Below are 25098 nucleotides of genomic sequence, written 5' to 3' on the forward strand. Positions count from 1 at the left end.
TCTCGTCTTTAAAGGATCTACTGCATTACTTGAAAAACAGCCCGAGCTTACAAACAAACTCGTTTCCATGGAGTTGATGCTCACTCGAGGAGACTCCATGTGTGTCTGAGTAGCTCAGAGCATCAGAGGGCTCATTCTCAATGACGGAGTTGGGGGCGGTAGAGCACCAGGCCTTTCCTCTCCAGGGACTGCAACTCCCAAGCTTGTGGGTCGCAGCTGAGCAAATTAACCATTTCAGCACCCAAGGACTCCCCAGGTGAAAGGGATTCCACCTCTATCAGCCCTCCCATTCTCATACTACCCCCCACCCCCCCTCCTGCCCCCGGTGTTTATCGCCTCTGATTTCAATGGGACTTCAGTCACCTGAGGAGCCCAGGTGGCATCACAGTAATGTGCTAGGCTGCAGTCCATAAGGTCAGCAGTTCAAAGCCACCAGCTGCTCAGCAAGCAGGAGAATATGAGGCTTTCAACTCCCATGAAGAGTGACAGGCTCGGAAAAAACAGGAGAAGTACTATAGGGTGGCTGTGAGTCAGAATCAACAGGACAGTAGTGAGTCTGGTTTTGTTTGGTGATTCAGTCACCTGGATTTCTTTGCTAAGACTTTAGTCTAAACCAGCGGTTCTCAACCTTTCACAGGGGTCGCCTGACTCATAACAGTACTGAAATTACAGTTATGAAGTAGCAACGAAAATCATTTTATGGTTGGGGGTCACCACCACGAGGAACTGTATGAAAGGGTTGCAGCAGTAGGAAGGTTGAGACGACTAGTCTAAACAAAGTGTGTGCGCACACACACGTCCCCTCTGCCAACCCAGGAAGTGAGCGAAGGATTTATCACTCTGGCAAAGTAAACAGTTCCATTTACTTTATGGCCTATACCTGCACTTGTTAGTAATAAAACTTCTCTCTGTGTCTGGGGGAAAAAAACCCAGTCCTTGCTTGGAGAGGAATGATAGTCCTGATTTCATGGGGCTCGAGTTGCGGCTGAAGGAACCCCGGTGGTGCTGCCAGTTAAGCACTGGGTTGCTAACTGTGGTGCTCAGGTTCAAGTCTGCACCGGGGAAGATTTGCCCTCTTCAGGGTCAATATGAGGCTGAGTTGCCTGGGTGCTAGTGGGGTTGGTTTTTGCCTTTTCGTAAGGGCTGCAAGAGAGCAATGCCACCTTGACGCTGGCGACAACTTGCACATACACGCTCACTGCGCAGGACGACTGTTGGGGAGTTGCCTTCGCTGATGGGTTGCAAACAGTGCCCCACAGACGCTCGCAGAAGGCGAACGCTCTCAGGTGGGGGTTCAGAGGGCTTGTGTCCAAGCAGACACCGCTGAGCCATACACAGGCACAGAAAGGATCCAGTGCTTTCCAGATCCCGGTGGCGCGGGGGCTGTGGGCGTCATCTCTGCGGCCTCTTTAAAGTCTGGTTCCGGCACTTTCCCCTGAAGGCCTGGTGGTGCCCAGGGCAGTGTTTGGCCGCTAACGAAAAAGGCAGTGGTGTGAATGCCGTCCTTTCTTAAGAGCAAGACGAGGCAGCGCCGCTTCTCTCCAATCTGACTCGGTAGTACCCGCTCCCTGTGCAGCGCAGGGACTGCAGAGCAGTGGGTTTGGTTTGCGATGGGTTCCCAACCCATCCCTGATTTAATGTCCCACCACTGAGAGAAAGGGGGGGGCGGGAGTAGAGTACATGATTTTTGCAAATAATTTCTGCAAACACCTACTTCCTTGTGGCCTCCCTCAGCACCGATTTTTTTTTTTTCAAATCCAGTATTGAAATTAACACACCATCCCCAATCCCACCCATGATAACGACATCCTACAAATCTTAAAAATCCTGTGTACGAAAGCCGATGTCTTTTTTAAAAATCCCTATAGCATAGCCCGCGTGCTTTGACGTGCCCAGACACCTTTCCTTCAGCTCCTGTTTGTTCTTCCCCGCTCCCCACCCTCAGCGAAAGGTAAACACGGCAGCCTGGATCATCCTGTTCTAGTCAGCTCTTGAAAAATAAAATACTTAACATTTCTAACCCATGCTCTATTACAAATATTTATTATTTCCTGGGCTGAATGTTGGATCTCATTTTAGACACCTGCAATGGAACACTAATAAAGAACTATTTAGCATGAATGAATGTGTGCGTGCACAAATGAACAGAGGGCTCTTCAGAAATCAAGAACACAAGGAAAACAAAATCAATAACCTGCTTAAGGATGTTAGGGATCTTGAGACTGCTTGACAGAAACATTGCTTCTGTTTCACTTGGGAGAGGTTAAGAATAGATCAATCAACTGTGAGATTAAAACAGGCACTACTTAGAATACTTTAAAGCAGAGGTTTCTTTGAGGTACACTACCCCTATTTGCTGTAAACATTGCTCTATTTGAGGGGAAAGCAGCAGAGGTGACAGTATATTTTGTTTTACAGCATGCAAATTAAACCTTTCAGATGTAGTCACGAATGCTAACAGACAGCTTCTTTTGAAATACAAACGGCTCCTCTAATTCTAAGTTTTCTTTAATTAAAAGGCACCTGCAGTGAACAATAAACTATATTCCTGGTATTAGTTCAACACACACACATAAACAGTTTTATTTTACTGTATGTGTTTTCTCTTTCCTCAAATGAAAACCGTGGAGACCCATCAGGTTCTATTTCAAGGATAACTTCACTTTGTTCACCGATGCCTCACTTTTTTTCCTGATGGTCCCAAGATGGAGTGTAAGTGGTTTGCTCTTGAATGCTAACCTAAAGCTTGGTAGTTTGAACCAATCAGTGCAGCAACGGAAGAAAGACCTGGAGACCTGCTGTGGTTACTGCTGCTGGCTGCCCTGGAGAGGACCCTGCGTGTGCAGAGGAGGGTTCTGTGGGCAGCAGAGTGTCCTAGGGCACTCAAGGTTGTGCAGATCACAGTCACGAAAACCTTAGGGAGTTGACTGTAACACATGAGCCACAGTGAGTCAGGATCCACCTGACGGCAACTAACATCTGGTTCTAACGGCAGCACCAAAATAAAACCAAACTCACTGCCACTGAGTCGATTCTGACTCACCGTGACACTATAGGACAGGGCCCTGTGAGTCTCCGAGACTAATTTCAGGAGTTGAAAGCCTCACCTTTTTCCCTCGGAGCAGCTTGTGGGTTTGAACTGCTGATCTTTCAACTAGCAGCCCTGGGAGTAACTGTGTTAGTCTAGAGAAACAAATTCATAGACACTCATATGTGTATAAGGAAGAGCTTCATGTACAAAGCAATTGAATATTGAGAAAACATCCCAGCCCAGTCCAGATCAAGTCCCTAAGTCTGATATTAGCCCATAGGTCTGATATGGTCTATGAAGTCCTCTTCAGACTCACGAAACACAAGCAATGACGCTGAATGCAGGCCGATCACAGGCTTGTGGGTGGAAAGTCTTGGGGCTCCAGTTGAGGCAGAAGCATCTCAGCACTGGTGTGGATCTTCGCATGGCTCCTCTGGGTCCAGGGCTCTGGCTGACATCAGCGTATCTTCATGTGGTTCGCTGTCAGTGATGTCTCACAGGGAGTGAGCGTGTGTCCCCGCCTCAAGCAAGCTATTTATCTCCTTAGCAACTTCAAATGCGGTCATCCAGCTGTGAGCTGATTGACAGGCTAACCTCCACTCCTTCACTCCGAAGTCTCGAATTGACAACAGATTAGGTAACAACCGCGGTAGCCCACTTTCTCCTGGCAGTAAGCTGCCTAAATAGCACTTACCCATCTAGCAAATGCTATCTTTTTCATCACCCAAGAGCAAATGCAGTGGCTTCTCATTGACTCTGGGTCACAGTGATCCTTTGGGCAGGGGGAAACTGTTCCATCGCGTTTCCGGGGCTGTAACTGTCGCAGAGGCAGAAAGCCCCAGCTTCCCTCTGCAGAGTGGCTGCTGGGTTAAAACTGCAAACCTCTGGCTACCAACTGAATGCTTAACCACCGCGCCACCAGGGTCTCTGCTTCCAGAGGGAGGGAAAAGAAACGCAACTCTTCCAATTTCCTAGACCCACGCCATGCAGGGCGCACTAATAAGCTCACTTGAATTCAAACGTCGGCGGCGTGGTCAACGTCAGAGCCAATCGTGAGGAGGCCGCAGGTGAGGGTTGAGACCAGCAGATTCATTCACTTCCCTGAAGGAAATGATATGCTTTCACAGCAGCTTCTCAGTCTCTGCGAAGATTCTCCAGTGAGTCGAGGCCGGCAGTCAAGTGACCAGGGCCACATTTCTCTCTGTGTATTTGCAGAAACAGTGCCAATGTTATTTTTGTTCCTCGGGGTTTTCGCTAGACACATTTTGTTTTTAGTCACACTCCTGAGCATCAGACTCAACACCACCTGCAAAGCGGGTACCTCACAGAGATGAACAGAGGAGAGACGAGGAGGTGGCCAGGGCAGAACCAGCTCTGTTAGTCCGGGTAGACTAGAGAAACAAATTCAGAGACACTCATGTGTAAGAAAGAGGTTTACATCAAAGAGTAATTGTACATTAAGAAAGCATCCCAGCACAGTCCAGTCCAAGTCCATAAGTCCAATATTAGCCCATATGTCCAGTACCAGTCCATAAGTTCCTCTTCAGACTCATGCAACACATGTAATGATGCCAAATGCAGGAAGAACACAGGCCAGTAAATGGGAAGCCTTGTGGGTCCAGTGGTGGTGGAAGAATCTCAGCGCTGGCATGGGTCTCCATGTGACTCCTCAGCTCCAGGGCTCTGGCTCTATCAGCCTCTCTCCATGTGCCTTGTCAACAAGAATGTCTCTCAGTGAGTGGATGAGTGGCCTGCCTGCAGCCAGCTATTCATCTCCTTAGCGCCTCCAAATGAGGTCATCAAGCTGCCACCTGATTGACAGGCTAAACTCCACCCCTTCACTCTTAAGTCTCAAGTTGGCAACAGATTGTATAACTACCACAATCTCATCATGTGATCTCCCTTTTGACCCATTTTAAAAGCTGTTTCAGTTTTTTTTTTTTAATTGAGGAAGAAATATATGTAGCTTAAGCCCCTAGTGAATCCCTTCTGACCATGAACCGGGGATGTGAACAGCCTGTCATGCAGAATGCATTGGAAAGTGGATCATTATAGATGCAGTTACATTAAATTCTAGCACTCTATCATTCGATTTCCCTTATGATCCACTTAAATTTGTATTTTTAATATTTTCTGCTTTCTTTTCAATTGGGGTTTTTAATGTTTTTCTTTGTAATTGTTGTTAGGGTTTTTTTTTTTAATGTTTTTCTGTATCTGAAATTCAGCACAGGTCAATCTACAGAAACAGTAACTGAATTAACGGCTCCTTGGGGGCATGGCAGGGGAGGATGGGGGTAAATGGGGAGCTCATAACGAATAGTACACGAATGGAGAAGATGTTCTAAACCTGACTGTGGGGATGATTATACAACTCTTCGTGATGTGACTAAACTACTGAATTGTATGATATGTGGATTATATACAACTGTTGGAAGAAAAAAAACAGAACAAAAGAGCAACTTAAGAGATCCAGCACTTTGGGGAAAATGTTAAGATCTATGCCTTTATTTTTATATTCCCACCAACTAGCCAGCCATCTAGGATGGAATAAGCTGAAATAGTAAGCCAGCAGCAAACAACAAATGGCCACTCACTTTGTGGTCAATTAATCTTTTGAGAAAGTCATTCCTGTCTTCAAGGTGGTTGTTTGTTCATAGACGGCCATTTCCCCTCACATGTTCTCATAGATTACATTAACGGCCCAGAAAAATGTTTGAGATTATATTCCAGTATCAACAGCATCTTAAAATATCTGGCAGAGAACCACGCTGCTCTTGAGAACAATTCTCCATTCACCAGTGGGAGCTGGCCAGGAGGAGGATTTGCCATTCTCAGCAAATTATTCGATCCAGGGTGAATTTGGGTGGAATCTTGCACCTGGGCTTGAAGGAGTCCCCTATTTCCCAGCCCACGGAAAACGTTCAATATCATTAAAATGGCATTTCCAATAATAAAAGAACTGGGAAAAACAAAATAAAAGGTGCGGTAAAAGGCAATAAACACACCACCACAATTAGGAGGCAGGTTGCAAACTTGCTAACAGGTGTGCACGAGGCCGGCTGGGATGTCAGCAGCCAGAATCCACTGGGAGGTTACTGACTAGCAGAAACCAGTGGGGAAAAGCATCCCAATTCACACAAAGGGTGGATGCTTTCTATAGGGTCATCGGGAACTGCTTCCTGAAAACTACTTCAGTTAAAACCAACACAAAACGAAACACAGAAAGCTATTTTTGCCTTCATGGAAAGGCAAGGTGTCATTTAAGAAACCCTAATGGTGCAGTGGTTAAGTGCTCAGCTGCGTCAATTTAAGACATGGCGGTCTGCTCCCGTAGAGGAAACCTTACGGACACTCCTGCCCTGCCTTATCAGGGTGTCAGGAACCAGATCAACTCTGGCAACAGACTGAGCTTAAGCTAGTCTGCCTTTGCCACCGTTAGGCCCTAGGCCCAAAGTTTAACTGCAAGAACGGGGCCCCCGTCCCTTCCTTGTCTGAAATTGCACCCATCTGTTTCCCTTCTTAGGAGGCCTAATAGTCCTATTGAGTAAGTGAAGAGCTAGCAGTTCAAACCCAGCAGCCACTCTGAGGGAGAAAGATGGGGCTGTCTGTTCCTATAAAGATTTGGAAAGCTTCAGCGGGAGGGGGAAATATATACATATATATGCTGTGAGTTGGAATTGACTCAATCACAGTGGGTGAGCTGAAGAATTTCCTTGTTGGAGTCCCTGAGTGGTGTCAATAGTTAATGGGCTTAGTTTCTATTCAAAAAGTTGTAGGTTCAAGTCCATCCAGAGGCACCTGAGAAGAAAGACCTGGCAGTCTACCTCCCCCCAATACAACCATCAAAAATACTATGGAGCACAGTTCTATTCTGACACACAATAAGATCGCCATGATGTGAAGTCTCCACGTTGTTTTTGCTTTGTTTTCACTTCCTTTGATGCTATCATTAAAGAAAAAAAAATAAGGAAGACCTTGAAGGAAATGGATTGACACAGTGGTTGCAGCAATGGGCTCGGGCCTAGAGGCAATTGTGAGGATGGCACAGGACTGCCAGGGCTTGGTTCTGCCGTATGTAGGGGCTCGATGGTACCAAACAACAATATCATCATAAAAAATGCATTTGCCCTTTTTATGGTACCCAACACAATTCTAAATTTAAAAAAATCCTATCCTACAGGTTCTTCACGGGCAAGAACCACATTTAGCAATGAATGTGCCACCCGAGCTGATGGCAGGGTACAATGCACATTGTGCACAGAACGGGGACCCACAGGAGCAGAAGAGGTGGGGCTCGGCTGCAAAGAGAGTGGCCATGCTCTCCACAGGCCCGGGGCTGCCCCGCGGCGCTGGAGTTGCCCAGGTGCTGAGGCTCCCCTTGACGGGCAGAGCAATCACAGGTACAGTGCTTATCCCAGGCACCTGCCTGCCCCCGCTACAAACGGGCACTCGGAAAGAAGGAAATGCTGCCTGACCGCCTGGTGCCATTTCGACACCACTATGCAAAGGAGCCCTGAGGGTTGCAGTGGATATGTATTGGGCTGTGATGCGCAAGGTAAGCGGTTCGAAACTACCAGCAGCCCCTTGGCCAAAAGGGAAATCATCCTGCACCTATGAAAAGTTAGTCTCAGAAACCCACAAGGACAGTTCGCCGCTGTCCTCCAGGGTCCATATGAGTCAGCCTCGACTCCAAGGCAGTGAGTTTGTTTGGTTTTTAGTGCACCATGCAAGGGGGACCTGCTTACGCTGTTGGGTAAGCATTGGACTGTTAAAATAGCAAAGGCCAAAATTTTCCTCGGAAACAAGTTCAAACCCACCTGCCCAGCCGGGGGAGAAAGATGAGGCTGTCTTCCCCGTAAAGATTTTCAGCCTCGGAAACCCCCCACAAGGTCCCTGTGAGTTGGAATCAGCTCATTGGCAGTGACCTAGGGCTGCACCATGCAAACATGTCATGTAACGTTGAACACAAAAATAAATACGTTTGGATAAAAATTAAAATGCCCCAGGTTTTAACATTTGAAAATCCGTGTACACACTTAGCAACTTAAGTTTTGAAGCCCAATTCTCTCTTCCAAGTGTTACTTTTTCTCTTACCAGTTTTCTCCTTGGAACTGCAAAGGAGAAAAGGAAAGAAAAAGCTAAAGCAAGCCTTCCTCACTTAGAGAGACCTGGAACACCCCCAGATCTACGCGAACAGCCATGGTCTTGGCCAGCAGTGCTGACTTGCTATTATTAAATATCCTTCTGGTGAACGGAGAATTTCTTTCCGTCTTACAATCTATTTTTCCCGTGTCCAGAAAAAAAAATCTGAAAGCCATGTGTTGGTAATGTGTCAGTTGCTATGTAAATCAATAAAACACATTACAAAACTCTTTCCTTTGAGTCAAGGGATCATCACGCGGGAAGATGAACTGCTAGCAAGAGTCCCTTCACAGAAACAGAAAAGCTGGCAGAGAGAAACACGTGAAGCCAAGCTCATTAGAAAACATCATGGTGGTCCCAGTCCTTGAGCCATTCTAACCAAACGGGAAAGGTAGCATCAAAAGTACTTTCCAAAGCCCCCAGGTCGAGGAGTGAACCTTTTGGAGATGTGTTCGCAAAGCTCAAGGGCTCTCCACTCTTGAATGCCTATGGTTACACTTTTGTAGTAACAGCCAAGGATTTTTACCCCCTTTTATTTATGCTTTGATTATATTCTCCTTTGGAAATCTTCTGTCTCCATCACCTAACAGCAGGACCTGAGTCTTCTGTTTCTTCTCTGACTCAGTCGATGGCCTCTCGGCAAGTCCCGCACCAAAGTCATATCCAACAGTCATCGTACTGGGATGAGATGCACTATGCCCCAAAAGTACTACATTCCAATTTCCTAATTAAAAAACAACAAGCCAACTAAGACTTGATTACTTCAATAAAGGCATTGAAAAACTGGCCACCAACTTCATTCTCCAATTTTTGTTGTGTTGTTCAGAACATGCTGCTACTGACTTGCAAGCTTTCGAGGGTAGGCTTGTATGAGGGCAGGAAAGAAATGTTTGTAAAGGATCTCTCCCCTTTATACCTAAGAATCCTGATGCACACGAACTTACCAAACAAACCCCAAACAGCCAGCTGCCAGTAACAACCAAGTATTGATGCTAGACTCCCTTATCCACAGTCATGGAATAACCATTCATGACTAATGCTAGAGAACCCGTTTTACTCTCAAACTGAAATAGGCAGGCCGCTGCAAACAGGTTTGGTTGGCTCCAGACAAAGGCTTATTTTTTGAAGCACAGATGGTCGAAGGGTTGCCTCCTCCAACAGGGTTGCCCACAGATGAAAGACAGATTTCTATTTCTAATCTATGCAAATATCACACTGTGTGGCATCACAAAGACTAACTGTTCTGGGACAGACACTGCAGATCCCAGGTGCTCCCAGAGATGCCAGGGCCCACCTCCACCTGAGATGCGCAGTAACTCACACAACAGCCAGGTGACTGGAGAGTTAGCCATTAACCCGCTCCTAATGAATGTTGTTTGGACCTTCTGTGAAGCATTCCTCTGGAATCCTGCCCCACCACCGCTGCTTCTCCTTGGCTGCTCTGCTCCGTAGCTGGTTTCAAGATTCACTTTGAATTCCAGATGCTTCTAAAAACCTCCCAAGAAGGCTCCAAGTCCCAAAGGCTCCTAATGAGAGGTCAGCAACATCCTTCACCATGAGTTCAGCTCATCTGTTGGTCTCTAACGCCAACTCGGAAGCTCTGATCATTTAAAGACATTTGTTCTGCCCAAAGCATGACTCTTGTGCAGTCTAGTCCATCTGCCAACAACTCCCGGCAGGTTTCACTGGTGGCACTGGCATGTCTGCATCTCCCTAGCTCCTATCTCTGACTTGCTCAGATACCACAGGCGCATTCCATTTGGGGGTGGGGGCAGCGATGCTGAACAGGGAACCACAACTTTCCTAGGCCAGTGCCTTCATGTCGAACATTGTAGTTCCTACAGAGGTTATACCTGAAACTTACTGGCTTAGTTGAAATGTTTACATCTACTCTGAAATGTTGTCTTAAATACACCAAGCTACGAAACAAAATTATTTTTTTGCTGTTTTTTTTTTAAGTGGGGGAGTCCTTAATTACCACCAGCAAAACATTTTACCCGGTACCTCAATTTGTAAGCTATAAGCATTTACTTGATTTTTTTTTTTTAGTTTATGAATGCAAATATTGACACATTCTAAACTGGCACCTACCGATGTTCCAGGCTAACTATACTTGTAAAAATCTACAACTGTGAAGAGTCCCAGAGGTTGACGATTGCTTCTCAAGCCTCTACGAACGTCAGAGTCACTTGAGGGACGCCGTTTCCTCTAAGAGTACATCCTTCCTCTAGAGCTCAACTCTAGACATTGCAGTCTCGACCCAGGGGCAGTCCCAGAATCTACACTTACTCCTCCAACATGGCAGTCTCCTCTCCACGACTCCACACACAACACCAGGTTGTAGCAGAACCACACCACTAACCCTTGCAGGAGGCTGCCTGTCCCATTTTTATATGGCTTTGAGTATGAGACACTGTTCCTAACATGAGCCAAAACAACCCAAGTCTTTCAAGCCCTTGAACTTAATACATACTATTGGCTTAATTTTAAAGCTAACACAGAATTTGTCCTTCCCATAAGATGATGTCTTCCAATTTCAGGAGACAACTACTGCTTCCTGTAAGTTTTTGTTTCCTTAAGCTTAACCGACCTTAAAGAAAAAGAAATGATAATGTAGTTTCTTTTAAATGCATTGTTTCTTTGAAAAGCACACTTTCTAGGCCCTTTCCCATTTCAACTGCTCTCCTTCAACGAGAGAGATTGTAGAACAAGTCTGTCTGATACCAGGCTTCCAGATCTTGCTCTGTTTGGAAAACATCATGTATGACAATGCTCTTCCTAAACTAAATGTTGTGTCCAAAATGAGACACAATTTGGAAATGATGATGGCAACATATGTACAGATGTGCTTGATACACTTGATGTATAGATTATTATAAGAGCTGTGAGAGGCTCAATAAAATAATTTTTTTAAATCAGACATAACACTCCAGTCTGAGAAAAGTCAGCCTCAAGAACTTGAACTTGTAGTTCCACGTCAATGGCTAAGTTTTGTATGTGGAGAGTGGTTAGTTACATACAGGTTTAAATAAGAAAAAAAAAAAAGCTTCTAATGAAAATTGTTTCCTGCTTTCACAAATTTACCTTTATTTTAAAGTTCCTTCTGGCTATTTTCCCTCACAAATAAGTCTGTCTGAAGTAACGCTCTTCTTTTGCATACACTGAGCTTTTCAAAATGGAAGCTAATTTAGAGTCTGCATTCGACCTGTGTCACTGATGGCCTTGCATTTAATAGCCCCCCACCCCCCAAATCAGCAAGTATTTATTAACCCCCTGCTACACTACGCTCACTGTCATCAAGTTGACAGGACTCATCCGGCGCCCAGGGCACAGTGGGAGCCGCTCCTGTGGCTTCCTGAGACTGCAAACCTTTGCAGGAGCAGAAACCCTCCCTCTCCAAACCAGCTGGAAGTGCAAACAGCTTGCCTTGCAGCTCGTAACTCCGCGCATAACCCACGATGTCACCAGGGCACTTGGCACTTCTAGCCCGGTGTGAATTCATGGTGGAATACTCCAGGAGAACTCCAGGGCCAGGGGACCCATCCATTTCAAGAAGCTAATGATGCTTGGGGGCAGAAGGATTTACATTGATAAAACAACCTGAAAACCCAGCGTTGAATGAGAGGCGCAGGAAAGACAGAACACAATGGTCTCCAGGTCAGACTGTGAGTGACCTCACAGCTCCATTACCTCACACATCTACTTTGGATTAACTTTTCAAGAAATAAAAGAAAAATAGAAGCCATCGCTTAAAATGGCTAGGAAAATCACAAGGGCATCTTCATTTCAGAAATGTGCCATTGGAGAAGCCGTGCATCAAACAGACGGTAGCTCCTTCTAAGCACACCACCCGCATTGCTTCGTGAGCACTCTCATCCCACGACCGAGGAAAGGGCGCAAAAGCAGGAGCTCTGTGAGCGACATCTTACTCTCGGAAATCTCCCATGGGGTGAGGAGAAGCTAGGTATTTCCATGAAAAACACCGACTGATAAAAGAGCTGAACCCACACCAACAAAACGCACTCGCTTCCCACACAGAATCGCAGACTGTCAGAAGTTTAGCAACCGATCCAAAACCCTGGATAAGTTGAGAAGGGCAGGTGCCATCCTGAACACGTGGGTGGCTTCTCCAAGGTGGCACAGTCACTGGGCAGCAGGGAGGCATCAACACCTAGGTCTCCTCTACAAGGTCCACTGCTTCCCATTTCCTCTTACTTAACCAAAGCCAGCCAGCACCCTCGCCTCTCAGTGCCACCTCCCCACCCCACCCACTACGGGCTCCATTTGTAGTTGCCAGCTCAATCCGTGACTCCGAAGTCAGGTGAACTTGGTGCTTGTGGGTGCTTTGAAGGGAGGAGCGCATAAAAACACACGAGGGGGTTATTCCCCTCCCCCTCTTTTAATTAAACGTTGGAAGCGCCCGATCACCTACCATCTGTAATAAAACACTTGTTTGCAGCTCCACCCTAAGTTCTACCTGGCTCCAGGTGACCTCACTCCTACAACCTTCCAGGAACCACTGGGGTTAGCCAATCAATCCGAACAAGGATTCTACAGCTGCACGGCAACGGTGCCATTGCTCCAACTGCCCCAACCTCCGCCTTACACCACACACACCACACACACACACACACACACACACACACACACACACACACTTTCACTCACTCACTCATACCCTACATCAACCAGCACATCTACTTTGTCTGACAATTAGTCTACACCCATATATGGAACATGGGGTGAGGGTGGGGGGTGGGAGCGGGACACGGCACCTACCTTGTGGCCTCTTGCTGCAGCCAGGACACATTTGGCACATAGAACATGACTCCGAAAAAAAGCAGAGGCTCATTAGCAAATTTGTCCAGATGTTTCTTCAGAGGCTTCTCCAGCTCCACCCATCGTGCTTGCTGGCTCTTGCTGAGAAACCAAAGGCCAAAGTAGTGTGTCTAGATGAAAGGATGAAATCCCATCAGTGCATTGTTTACAGAGCATCCCCAGACCACCCAGGGAGCATAGGCCCAATGCCTGGTGTCAACTTCAGTCCCCGGGCCCATACCCAGGAACCCAGCTTTTACTTTCAGGGGAGAAACTGTATCTGGAGGCACAGTACCCCACACTCATCCCCACTGCCGTCCTCATCCCCTCTGTACATGTGCTTGGAGCAAGGCTCTGTGGAGCCACGGGTACCAGCAGAGCCTGTGTGGGCTGAGGGCGGTGTCCACGTCAGAGCACGTTGCCGACTGGCTAAGATTGGAAGGCTGATTCTCCCGTGTGCCCCCTGAATGATGTGTGATCTCACATGGAACATGCTGGCAAAGGCCAGCACAGTCCCTGAGCCTCCTGTCCATTAAACTCATTACTCAACTCCCGAGACCAAGCCCTCTGCCAGTAGAGCACTTTCACACGGCCCCAGATTTGCACACGTCACTCTTTTTAGAGCCTGAACAAAGCCATTCGACACTCTCCCATTTTGGAGTGCGCGAACTGCCGCAACGCTCTCCCCAGTTTCCAGCTGGGTGGGCGCGCCTCCTCGCCCCTGCAGCCCCAAGAGGTGGTTGGACGAGGACAATTGTGGTAGGGTTTGATCGATGACCGGGAGGGCTTCACCTTCAGAGTTGAAACCCCAACCAGTTTCGTTCTGAACAACATGCCAAATGAGGAGCAGGGGCGCTGTCACGCATCCACGCAGCCACGTTTGTATGAATTCATGCTGGGCTTTAAGGATCAGCATGGCAATCACGGGAACGAGATCACTGTGTTTGACGCACTCTCTCATATGTCAATTATAGCCCAGAACGGGCTTGCAACACACCTGGAAACCTGCCTCCAAAAGGATATTTTTATTACAATGTTCCATTTCCAAGGGCATTCTTGGGTGAGCGTTCCCACCCCAGCTGGCTGCCCCCACAATTCAACCACAGCCCAATCCCACCACAGGTCTACCATGAGCTGTCAGTTCTGACGCTGGCTTGACAAGGAGACCCTGTAAGTGGGTTTTGCCCGGATGGGAGAGCAAAGGGTCTCTCCGCTTTCCCCCATAGGGTGAGCTCACCACAGACATGCATGCGTTTCTCAAGCTGCAGGAGTGCCAACACACAGAGCCCAGGCCACGTTTCTGGCTATTTTGAGACAAACGTGGCTGAGTGGAGTCTGATGCTATTGCTCACTCCCCAGTGTGCTTGAGTCTAGTCACGCTGTTCCCAGGTTCCAGACGGTGTGAGGGAAGGAAACATGGCTGAGTTGACAGCAAACGGGCTCTGGAGTCACTGTTATCTCCCAGCTTTGGCCCACTGGCTTTGTGCAAGGTGCTGAGCTTCCCTGGCCCAGGACATTCTCGCCTGTCAAGTGGGAATGAGGGTAAGAACCATCACCCTCAAGGCTGTTGGGTGTACATGTGAAACCATGCCCATAAATCATGTGCATCCATGATGAAGAACGACTTCCCCCACAGGGCTCCCCACGCCTGCTGCTATTCCTACCAGCACCGCCACGTCCCGGAGACTTTCAAACAAAGTCACGCAACGGGCAAGTGTGCACGAAGAAGGGCCTCTTTAAAGCAGGCCTTCCCAACACCGTGGTTATCTCAATCATGTCAGACATATATGGGAGCTCAACCGAGAGTAAGGAAGACCGAGGAAGGGTTGACGTGTTTAAAGAATGCTGTTGGCAAAGAACAGAGACGCGGCCATAAATCACCAGAAGAATGAGCACATGGGTCTTGGAAGAAGTACAGCCACTAGGCTTCTTAGAAGAGAGGTTGGCGAGATTTCGCCTCACATACTTTGGACGTGTTGTCAGGAGAGACCAGTGCCTGGAGAAGGACCTCATGCTCGGTAAAGTACAAGGGCAAACTCTCTCTCACAAGATGGATTGACAGCGTGGCTGCAAGCCTGGGCTCAAAGGCAATCTCGTGAGGATGCTGCAGGACTGGAGAGCGTCTCCCTCTGTCCCCCAGAACCCACTCGGTGCCACCTAAGCACCACCCCCACCCACCACGGCTGTCGCCATCACTGGTCAGTGAAAGCAGGCAAGTGCCAGGAACCTTCTGCACGAGCACCCAGGGACCCTCAGAGAGCTGAGTTAAATGGAAATAAATGAAACAGGAGGAGCCAACGCAGAGCCAGAAGGCTTGTACGTGACATAAAAATTCAAAAGGTCTAAGGAAAATAATCATTACGAAACAGTACTTGCCCTAAGATTTTCTGGGGAATCTCATTACAGATGTTTATGAGACACTGGAACATCACTTGGCTGCTATCTTAGGGGATCTACGATGCAGGCTTAAACTAACCTGAAATGAGGTAATCTGGCTTCTTAATTTAATAAACCTGTCTGAAAAGGGCCCAGGGCAGTTCTCCATGACACCGAGCTCCTTCATGGAGCCCGGTGCCGTACTGGGGCATCCCACTGTTTTCTGTGGCTTAGAGTGAGCCTGTCTACAATGAGGTAATAGAGAGAAACTGAAATGTGCTACGTAATCATTATCAGTGTTGGAGAGCATCTTTTTATAAGCATAAGTATGTGGGGGGGGGGTTGAGGGGGTGCTTCAGACTGCCAAAAAGAATCGCCATGATTTATTGTCTTCCAAAGTAGTTTTGACATCTGGGGAAAACATTTTTGACCACTCTCCATTCAATTTTTAACACCCATTCAAATGACAAAGGGTTTACAGTATCTGCATAGACATTCTACAACTGAATTTGGAAAGAAGAAAATATTTTATTGTCCATATGCCTTTAAGATAGATATTTTATGAACATTTCTTCAAATTCCTACCCATCCAGATTATTAAACCAGATTTGAATGCCCCCCACAAAAAACAGACCAGAGAAAAGATTTCCATGGAGGACCCACACAGGTGCACTGCACACATGCTACAAATATGCATGCGCACATGTGTGCACACACTTAAGGACACAAACACTCCAGCACACACAAGCATGCCAACTGATAAGGAAAGGATGAGGGACAAATCTATGTCTCACACACACACAGTCAACCACGCATAATGTAGGATATTTCAGGGCAACTCATCCTGCAAGTGACCTATGAGAAAATCCATGACCACTTGAGAAGTGGGCTTTTGTTGGGCAGGGCCTTTGGGGCAGGCACAGCGGGTAATGTGGAGGCTACAGTCTCTACGTAGTCAGGGCCTGGTCTCCCTGATTTGCAAAGTCCTGTCCTCATATATCTAGTACAAACTGAAGCCCATTTACAGAGATCCCCTGACTTTTTCTGGAAGCTGTGCTCAAAGTCACTCACTTTCTCCACTCTGACCTACTCTTTCTTCCGCTAGCTGTTTCCCTGCTCCGGAATCCTCGCTAGAGAAGGCGGCCCTCCTGAACCTTCTTCGCCTGCTTGAGCCCCGACCCCGTGTACCACAAGCGCACGTGCATCCCGCTGCCCCTCTGGAGATGGAAACGTCTAGGAGCTCCCTTACACTGGCCCGCTCACCACTCGACTTCCTGCGCATTAGCCCAGGGGTTGTAATCCCATCAGGCCCAGCTGAGACCACCAGGCCTCCTCATGACACAGTGGCCAGTTAAACGCTAGCTCAATTTTGGAAACCGAGCTTCCCTGCTAAACACTGCCACATGGCCGAGGACACGGTGGTGGTTGATTTCAAACAGAAACCACCTCTCTGCTGACCAAAAGGGTTCCATTTTACTGCCTGAGGAAACGCTTGAAACATTTGCTTTCTCTTATGACTGGGGCGCCAAGCTGAAGGCAAGTCCATCGAAGTCTCACAATATGTCAGGCTAGGATCCCATCCCCCTGTCATGAATCAAGTTTTCTAGAAGAAAAAGGACAGCAGGGAGCTCAGGTGTCATGAGCTCTGCAAGGGGTTATTGCCAGGATGAAAAACGAAGGGGTTCCCAAGGAGAAGAGCCGCGTCGCTGAACTAGTTCCTCAAACACACCCTTCTGTGGTAAAGTAATGAAAGCAGAGGCAGGCCCACATGCTGCTGCCCCGTGAGTCATGCTCTGTGTGACTGGGTTGGGGGTCCTGCTTTAAGGGGCAGCATGGATGTTGGTAACCCTCACAGGTGGGCTCATCTCTCCAGCTGGACGAGCTGCTGGTGAGCGCTTCAGTGTCGCACTCAGACCTCGCGTTCGAATCACGAGCCGAGTCCGGCGCCGAAAGGCCTTGACACATAGTTTAAGGGGTTTGTCCTCACCTGTTGCTTTGCACAGGAGGTGATGCTGCCTGTCACCTTCGTGGGGAGGTTCTCTGGGGGTTTTGTTTCTCCCGTTCTGTGACCAATGGCATGGCTTTGATGCTTGCAGTTGGCAAGCATTCCAGATGTGCTCTTGGCAGTTAAGGAGGGATTAAGCCCATGGCCATATCTCAAGCATTTTGAAGGGCTAATCATGCAGAAGAAAAAGTTTAAAATACCTCGAGTTAGGTTGTAAGAGGCTGTCTGTCTGCCCCAGTGTTTCGGTCGTAAATTAGGAGCGGAGAGGTTTGGTACGTCTCCGCGTTAAATACACGGGAGTTGCCTAAGAGTACGAGAAGTTCCACTGAGGCATGGAAAATACTTCAGAAAGATGACTAAACGCAGGCTCCGAGGCAGCACTCCATGCAATTACATTCCAAAGGCTCTGGAATATAAACCACTGCGCATCAGATGGATGACTGTTTGGGGAGGAAAAAATCAACCCAAAAAACCCTTGTGTGCAATCAACCTCAACTCTGGGTAGATCTGGGATTTCTACAATTGACAGGTCTATAATTAACAACGGCACCACCTTCATTTTCTTATCCAACCTCTTCATAAAGCTTCAGGAAGAGAAACGGCAGAGCAATGCAAGCCAAGAAGCAACTCTCCTAGCCAAGAAAAGTCTCCCTTCTGGGGAGCAGGGCTCCCATAGAATACACAGAAAGATGAAGGCTGACTTGATCCAGACCAGAGAGTTACGTCACCTCCACAGGTGTCATAGAGAAGATGGCGGCACCGATGTCATTTTACCTTATGGGGCTGATTTAAGGTAGCATGATTCCACATTAACATTTCTACAAAGGCAAAAATGTAATACAAAATTCAAAGGCCTGGAATCTCTCCAGCACGCCACTGTGAGTCAATTCTTTTAATGTATTTTTTAATACTTTTATTGGGAGCTCTTATATCTCTTATCACAATCCATACAGTCATTCATGTGCCAAGCACATTTGCACATATGCTGCCATCATCATTTTCAAAGCATTTTCTTTCTACTTGAGCCCTTGATATCAGCTCCTTAGTTCCCCCCTCCCTCCCTTATAAATCCTTGATAAATTATAGATTATTATTTTCATATCTTACATCATCCTCTCTCACCCTTCCCCCTCTTTTCTATTGTTTGTCCCACTGGGATGGAGTTATATGTTGATCCTGTGATGGATTCCCCCTTTTTGCCCCCACCTTCCCCTAATCCTCCTGGTACCTCTATTCTCATTGTTGGCCCTGAAAAATTTATCTATCCTGGATTCCTTGTGTTTCGGAGTCTTATGTGTAGCAGTGTGCATGCTCTGGTCTAATCTGACTTATAAGGTAGAACTGAGGTCATGAGAGTGTGGGGAAGGAAGCGCCAAAGAACTAGAGGGAAGTTGTCTGTTTCATCGATGCGCTACTGCACCCTGACTGGCTCATCTGTTCCTCGTGACCCTTCTGGGAGGGGATGTCCAACTGTCTACAGATGGGCTCTGTGGCTCAATTCTTAATCCATGTTGTTTTGTTTAATCCTCTGCAAACACAGAGACGGATATGGTAAGCAAGCTCCAGTAGGCAACAAAATTGCACGATTATCTGTTGTTGTTGTTGTTAAGTGTTGTGGAGATGGTTCCACCTCATAGCAGAAGAACAAAACCCTACCTGATCCTGCACCATCCTTGCATTTGTCGTTGGAGCTCATTTCGGGCAGGCACTGTGCTGCTTCATGTCATTGTGTGGCTTCCTTTTCTTATCTGACCCTCAAATCACCAAACATGATGTTTTCTTCCCCAAGTACTGGTCTTTCTGGATAACATACCCGAAGAATGTGAGACAAAGCCTCAACATCCTCACTTCTAAGAACAAGTCTGCATATACTTCTTCCAAGACAGATGTGTTTGTTCTTCCAGCCATTTTTCAATAGTCCTCACCAACATTAGAATTCATCCGCACTAACGTGCATCTGGGCTTTCTTGGTCACTGTTAAGTTTTTACATGCCTGTGAGGTAATTGAAAATACCATGGCTTGGATCAGGCACACCTTAGTCCTCAAAATGATATCCTTGCTTTTCAACACTTGCAAGTGGTCTTGTGCAGCAGATTTATCCAATGCAATCCTTTGTTTGATATCGCAACTCCTGCTATCCTAGGCGTTAATTCTGGAACCAAGTATCATGCAATCCTTGACAACAATCAATATTTTCTCCCTTTATGGTATTCCCTTGTTGTGCTCAAACAATTGCCTCTTGGTCTACATACAAGTTCCACTTGAGGACAGGTCAATATTTTGGAGCCATCCATATATAAAACAGAAGCAAACATCTTTCTGGTATTTTGTGCTTTCAGCCAAGATCGAGCTGATGTCAGCAATGTCATCCTCTTCTGAAGCTGGCCCCTCCCGCTGATATATTGTTGCAGCTATTTCTGCATTATCTTCAACTAAGTCTTACTTGTATGTTATATTCATGGTAGTGCTTGATAATTTCGGTGTTCTCTGGGTTGTCTTCCTTTGGAATGGGCACAAATACAGCCCTCTTCCAGTGGGTGGGTCAGGCAAATGTCTTTACAGCTGCTGGCATAGATAAGTGAGAGCTTCCAGTGCCGCAAAAGCTTGTTGAGATTCTGAAAATGTATTCATTCAACTTCCGGCACGTTGGTTTTCATGAATGTCTTCACTGCAGCTTGGATTTCTTCCTTTAATGTGATCGGTTCTTGACCAAACACTACCTCTTAAAATAGCTGGATGTTGTCCAGTTCTTTTTGATATAGTGATTCTGTATATTCCATCCATCTTCTTTAATGCGTCCTGCATCATTCGATATTTTGCACATAAAATCCCTTCAATATTGAAATTTGAGTCTTGAATTTTCCTTCACTTCTTTCAGCTTGAGAAATGTTGAGTGTACTCTTCATTTTTAGCTTTCTACCTCGAGGTCTTTGCACATTTCATTATCATGCATTACTCTGTCTTTGATAGCTGCCCTCTAAAATCTTCTGTTCATTTCTTTTGATGCATCATTTCTTCCTTTTGCTTTGGCTACTCTAAGTTTAAGAAAGAGATTTAGAATCTCCCCTCCCTCCCTTTCCTGTCTTTCGCATGACCTTTTTGCTTTCTCAGTGTATAATATTCTTGATGGCATCCCACCACTCGCCAGTTTTAGGTCATCAGTGTTCACTGGAGCAAACTGTTAGCAGCCTGGAGCGTAACTACAGTGCCATCAGAGCCCCTGAAACCCAGACTGCCTAGGGTCCAACAGCCTCTCAACGTTGTCAGCTCCATGTCACAGACAGGTCCTCTGTGAGGGGGTGGCTTCCTGTCTGCAAAATGGGGACAGTATTTGTAGTCTCCTTACATGCTCGTTAAATGAATCAAATGAGATGTGTACAGAGTGCCCAGGACACTATTTGGTCCACTGAAAGGTAGCTGTTATTATAATTATTCTTCCTGACACATTTTAAGAAATGCTGTCCTATTGAGCCTAGTTAAAATTCCGAGTTAGACACACCAAGCCTGTTAAGTCAACTGTTGCTTACCTTGCCACACTTAACCCTCAGCAGGCTGCCAAAGTGCCCTCCACACACAAAAACCAAACCGAACCAGACTCACTGCCTTTGAGTCAATGCTGACTTACAGTGACCACATTGGACAAGACAGAATGGCCTCTAGGGGTTTACAAGACAGTAACACTTTACATTGGTAGAAAGCCTTGTCTTTCTCCAGTGGAGTGGCTGATGGTTTTGAACAGCTGACCTTGCAGTTTATAGACCCATGTCTAAACAACTATGCCACCAAGGTCCCATCACACACAAACAGACCTGTGCAAACTAAACTTTGCCCTTCCTGAGACGTCCCATGCTCCTTGCTGTTTCTAAGCTTCAGCTGGGGGCCACTCCCTTTGCTCTGTTTCTTCTTGGTAGTACTCTAAACGCCAGCGCTATTGAGAGTAGAGGCTGTCACATTCAGCTGTCTGTTCCCAGGGCCTGACTGTAATGCTCAACCATAATCTTACACAATAAGCATGGCACTTACATAATCTCCTGTCAACTTGCAAAGGGTGGAGTCTAGGCCTGTCAATCAGGTTGCAGCTTGATGGCTTCATTTGGAGATGCCATGGATATAAATAGCTCACTGGAGGCCAGATTCTCTCTCTTTCTCTCTCTCTCTCTCTCTCTTTCTCTCTCTCTTCCTTCTTCCTGCTGACAAGGCACAAGGAGCTACACTGATGCCCCCAGACCCCTGGAGCTGGAGGAGCCATGTGGAGACTCACACCAGCGCAGAGATGCTTCCATCACCACTGGATCCACAAGACTTTCCACCAACTGGGCTGTGATCTTCCTGCATTCAGCATCATTGCATGGCTGCATAAGTCTAAAGAGGAATTTATGGTCTAGTATTGACATATGGGATAATATCAGACTTATGGACTTGATCTGGACTGGGCTGGGATGTTTTCTTAATTGCTCTTTGATATAAATTTCTCCCTTGCATATGAGTGTCTCTGGATTTGTTTCTGTAGTCAACCCGGACTAACACACAGGGTTTCTCAGCCTATTAACCAGGTATAGGACCTCTGAATTCCATTTTTAAAAGTTGACATGTCAGTGCATTAAAGCTCAATTCAACTCTCAAAAAGTCTACCATTTCTGCCCATGTGGAATTTCTATTTTAAAGCTCCCTCTTAGGGATAAACCTACTCTACAGGTGACTTCTAATGGCACAGCCAATACCTAACACCAGATGGTTCCAAGACTTCACAACATAATATTAAACATGCTGGTTACATTTTTCATCTACCTCCTCCTCTCAAACACCATGGACTCCATTGGGGAAAAACACCCAAACTTAAGGCAAAAGTGGAAGTGGAGCATACAGCCCCTGCGTAATCTGACCTGTTTTTATGAGTGGAGTGTACCTTCCTTGAGGTGTGTGTGAGCCAAGTGGTCTCTGGCTATACTTCATCCTTTAATTCATGAGTGTCTATAGGATTGATGCATAAAAGGTTGAGGGATGCCCCCTCTACTGTACCAGTCATAGATGGAAAGCACACCATTCAAACAACACGCGATGAGAACTCATGCGGACACACCCATTCCAGGCAGGTCAAAATCCAGTCGACATTCAGCAGGAGCCCCACCTGAGCCCTGGGACCTCAGTCACACCACCACGCATTCTCCCTGGCTGAAGCTGGACTTCACTGCTGTTGCCTTTGTGTGGCAATGCAGTCATGGATGCAGGGGTCTCGGTCCCCTCTTTAAGGGAGCCCCCAAATGAAGTCATCAAGCTGAACCTGATTGACAGACTAGACTCCGCCCCCTTGCAAGTTGACAGGAGCTTATCTGAATGCCACACCCTGGTCGAGCATTTCCATACCCTGTGGAAAGTGATGAATACGATGCGTGTACCCAGATGCCCTTTCCCTTGTACTCTCCCCTCTAGCTCTACCGTCCACCCCAGAAGTTGCAGGAATGGATGCCTGCTCAGCACCCGAGAAAGGCCAGTCACCCTCGGGCACAATCCTGGGCATTAGCAAATCCAGGCTGCGGTAAGGAGGATACACTTGCCCTGCCTCGGCCTTCTGAACTCCTGTGTATCCTGCAAGACCCACCCCAAAGACGGAAGGCTCTGCTGATGGGTCAGGGGGGCTTCCTGCCCCCTTCCCGCAGGCCTACCTTGCCTTCTTTCCTCACAGCATCCCCAGTCCTTCCACACGGCTTATTTCAGTCTTGAAGACAAAACTAGACCTTATTGATCTGATTGCCCCAAGTCCTCCATCACTGCCTGGAACAGTGTAGCTGTTCAATAGTTCCTTCGCTAGGAAATTCATGGCTTGTTTTGCTTTTGTTGTGTTTTTTCCAGAGACTTCCAAATCTGAACAATGTTAAGTTCTTAGACACCACACGAAGCATTTCCCAGACAGGAACTCTCAGTATTTACAACTACTGGTGGTATGATTGCAGCTTCCCAGGTGGGAAGCTTGATGTTCAAAGAGACCCAGTAAGTTTCCCACAGCTCCCTAGAAAAGAGCGACAGGAGCACCATTCAGCCCAAAGCCTGAGACCTAAAGCAGTGTTTTCAGCCTTCCTCAGGCCACGACCCTTTAATACAGTTCCTCATGTTGTGGTGATCCCCCCCCTCATCCATGTAATTATTTTCATTGCTCCTTCATCACTGTAATTTTGCTACTGTGATGAATTGGGCAACCCCTGAGATAGGGCCGTTCAACCTCCAAAGGGGTCACGACCCATAGGCTGAGAACTGCTGGTCTAAAGCTTGTTGTTTGTAGCTAGTATTTAGCCAAATGCTACGCTGCGTCCCCAAGAATCCTGAAGCTACTCAACCTGAGCTAGCGGGAGGAGTGCAAAGTAAAACCTCTGCCCCACCGAATCCACAATTTAAACTGCATCACAGTAAGAGCAGTATCAAGTTGACAACTTTTTAGCCTATGTAAGTATTCCTCACATATAGAATTATAGATCAAATGTTTTTATAAGGCCATAAAAATAGGAAAGGAAATGCCACTGCATTTAAAAATCTATCTCCAATTTAAAATTTAATAATAATTTAGAGCAGTCTTCTGCCCAATCAACCCACATCCTTATTCTTCCCTTCTACCCATACATATATACACATGTGCCTGGTGGGGGGCAAATGGTTAATGTTTTCCGCTGTGAACTGGAAGGGGTGGGGGAGGAGGAAGGTTAGAATGAAGTCTACCCCCGGGGGCCTCCAAAGAAAGGCCTGGTGATCTGATTCCTGTGGGGCGGGGGGAGTCCACAGTTCTACCCTAGTACACAGGGGATCACCATGAGTCAGGACCAAAGGGATGGTAACTGGGTCCTGTGCTGCTTAGAAAGAAAAAAGAAGCTGCTACCAGATAGCACGGTGCGAACACTGCTCATGCTGATACGATTGCATCAGCTATCAGCAACACATCTGCTGGGCAGGCCAGTGTCCTGTAGGAAAATAAACTTCCAGGGAAGACTCTTATCACTGACACCAGAGTAGAAATGCAGTGGGAAGCAGAAGAGCTACTCCAAGTAAAACCTCCTCCTAGAGGCAAGCTAGCTTTAACATAACTCCCTTATTTAAGGAGAAGAGGTTGGGCTGAGGCATGTGGGAAGAGACTCAATGTGATGACTTAAAACAGGGTACCCCCACTCTTCCCTGTCATCCTGAGTTACTGGGCAGTGCTGTTCCTTCTCCCTCCGAGAAGCCAGGGCCTAAGGTTAGGCCACAACATTTCTTGCTCTCAGAATGTCTTGGATCTCAGGGGAGCTTGCAGACAGCTCAGTATCTGCGAGCATGCAACCGCCCCACCTTCTCCCACTGGCCCACATGGCACAGGAGCGGCTCTCAAGCTGCAAACACTCTGAGTGTGGGTTTCTCACCAGAGCCCTTGTTCCCACGTGTCTGAAAGCCGGGAACATTATACAGGCTGGACTGTTATAAAGGAGATCCTGCCCAACGTGTTTTTTCTAGAAGGACCCCATGACATTTTGAACCTGTCAACCTTCTGTTTACCTCAAGACCCAAGAGAAGTCTCGGAGGTCAGTAGAAGGAAAGCAAGAACCTCAAGGAATCTGAAAAGGAACAAAAAATCCATCTTCTCACAGGCAACCACAAGGAGCCTCACTAAGCACATTCACTTCAAATATGCGCTCCCCCACCCCCCAACTTTCTGGTTTTCCTTTTGGAGGAGAAAATATAGAAGCAAACAAACAAATGAAGCAG

General features: G+C 47.0%; 1 protein-coding gene across 2 annotated transcripts in view; it reads right to left on the reverse strand.

Moving 5' to 3' along the window:
* PTPN14 (protein tyrosine phosphatase non-receptor type 14) overlaps window positions 1-25098 on the reverse strand; it is a 228532-nt gene that overhangs the window by 100932 nt on the left and 102502 nt on the right. For both annotated transcript variants that reach the window (XM_075530321.1, XM_075530331.1), the window contains exon 4: window positions 12953-13122. In XM_075530321.1, coding sequence (XP_075386436.1) covers window positions 12953-13122 — 170 coding nt within the window. The remainder of the gene's footprint in view (window positions 1-12952; window positions 13123-25098) is intronic.

This window comes from Tenrec ecaudatus, chromosome 1 (assembly GCF_050624435.1).
Source record: "Tenrec ecaudatus isolate mTenEca1 chromosome 1, mTenEca1.hap1, whole genome shotgun sequence".
NCBI lineage: Eukaryota > Metazoa > Chordata > Mammalia > Afrosoricida > Tenrecidae > Tenrec > Tenrec ecaudatus.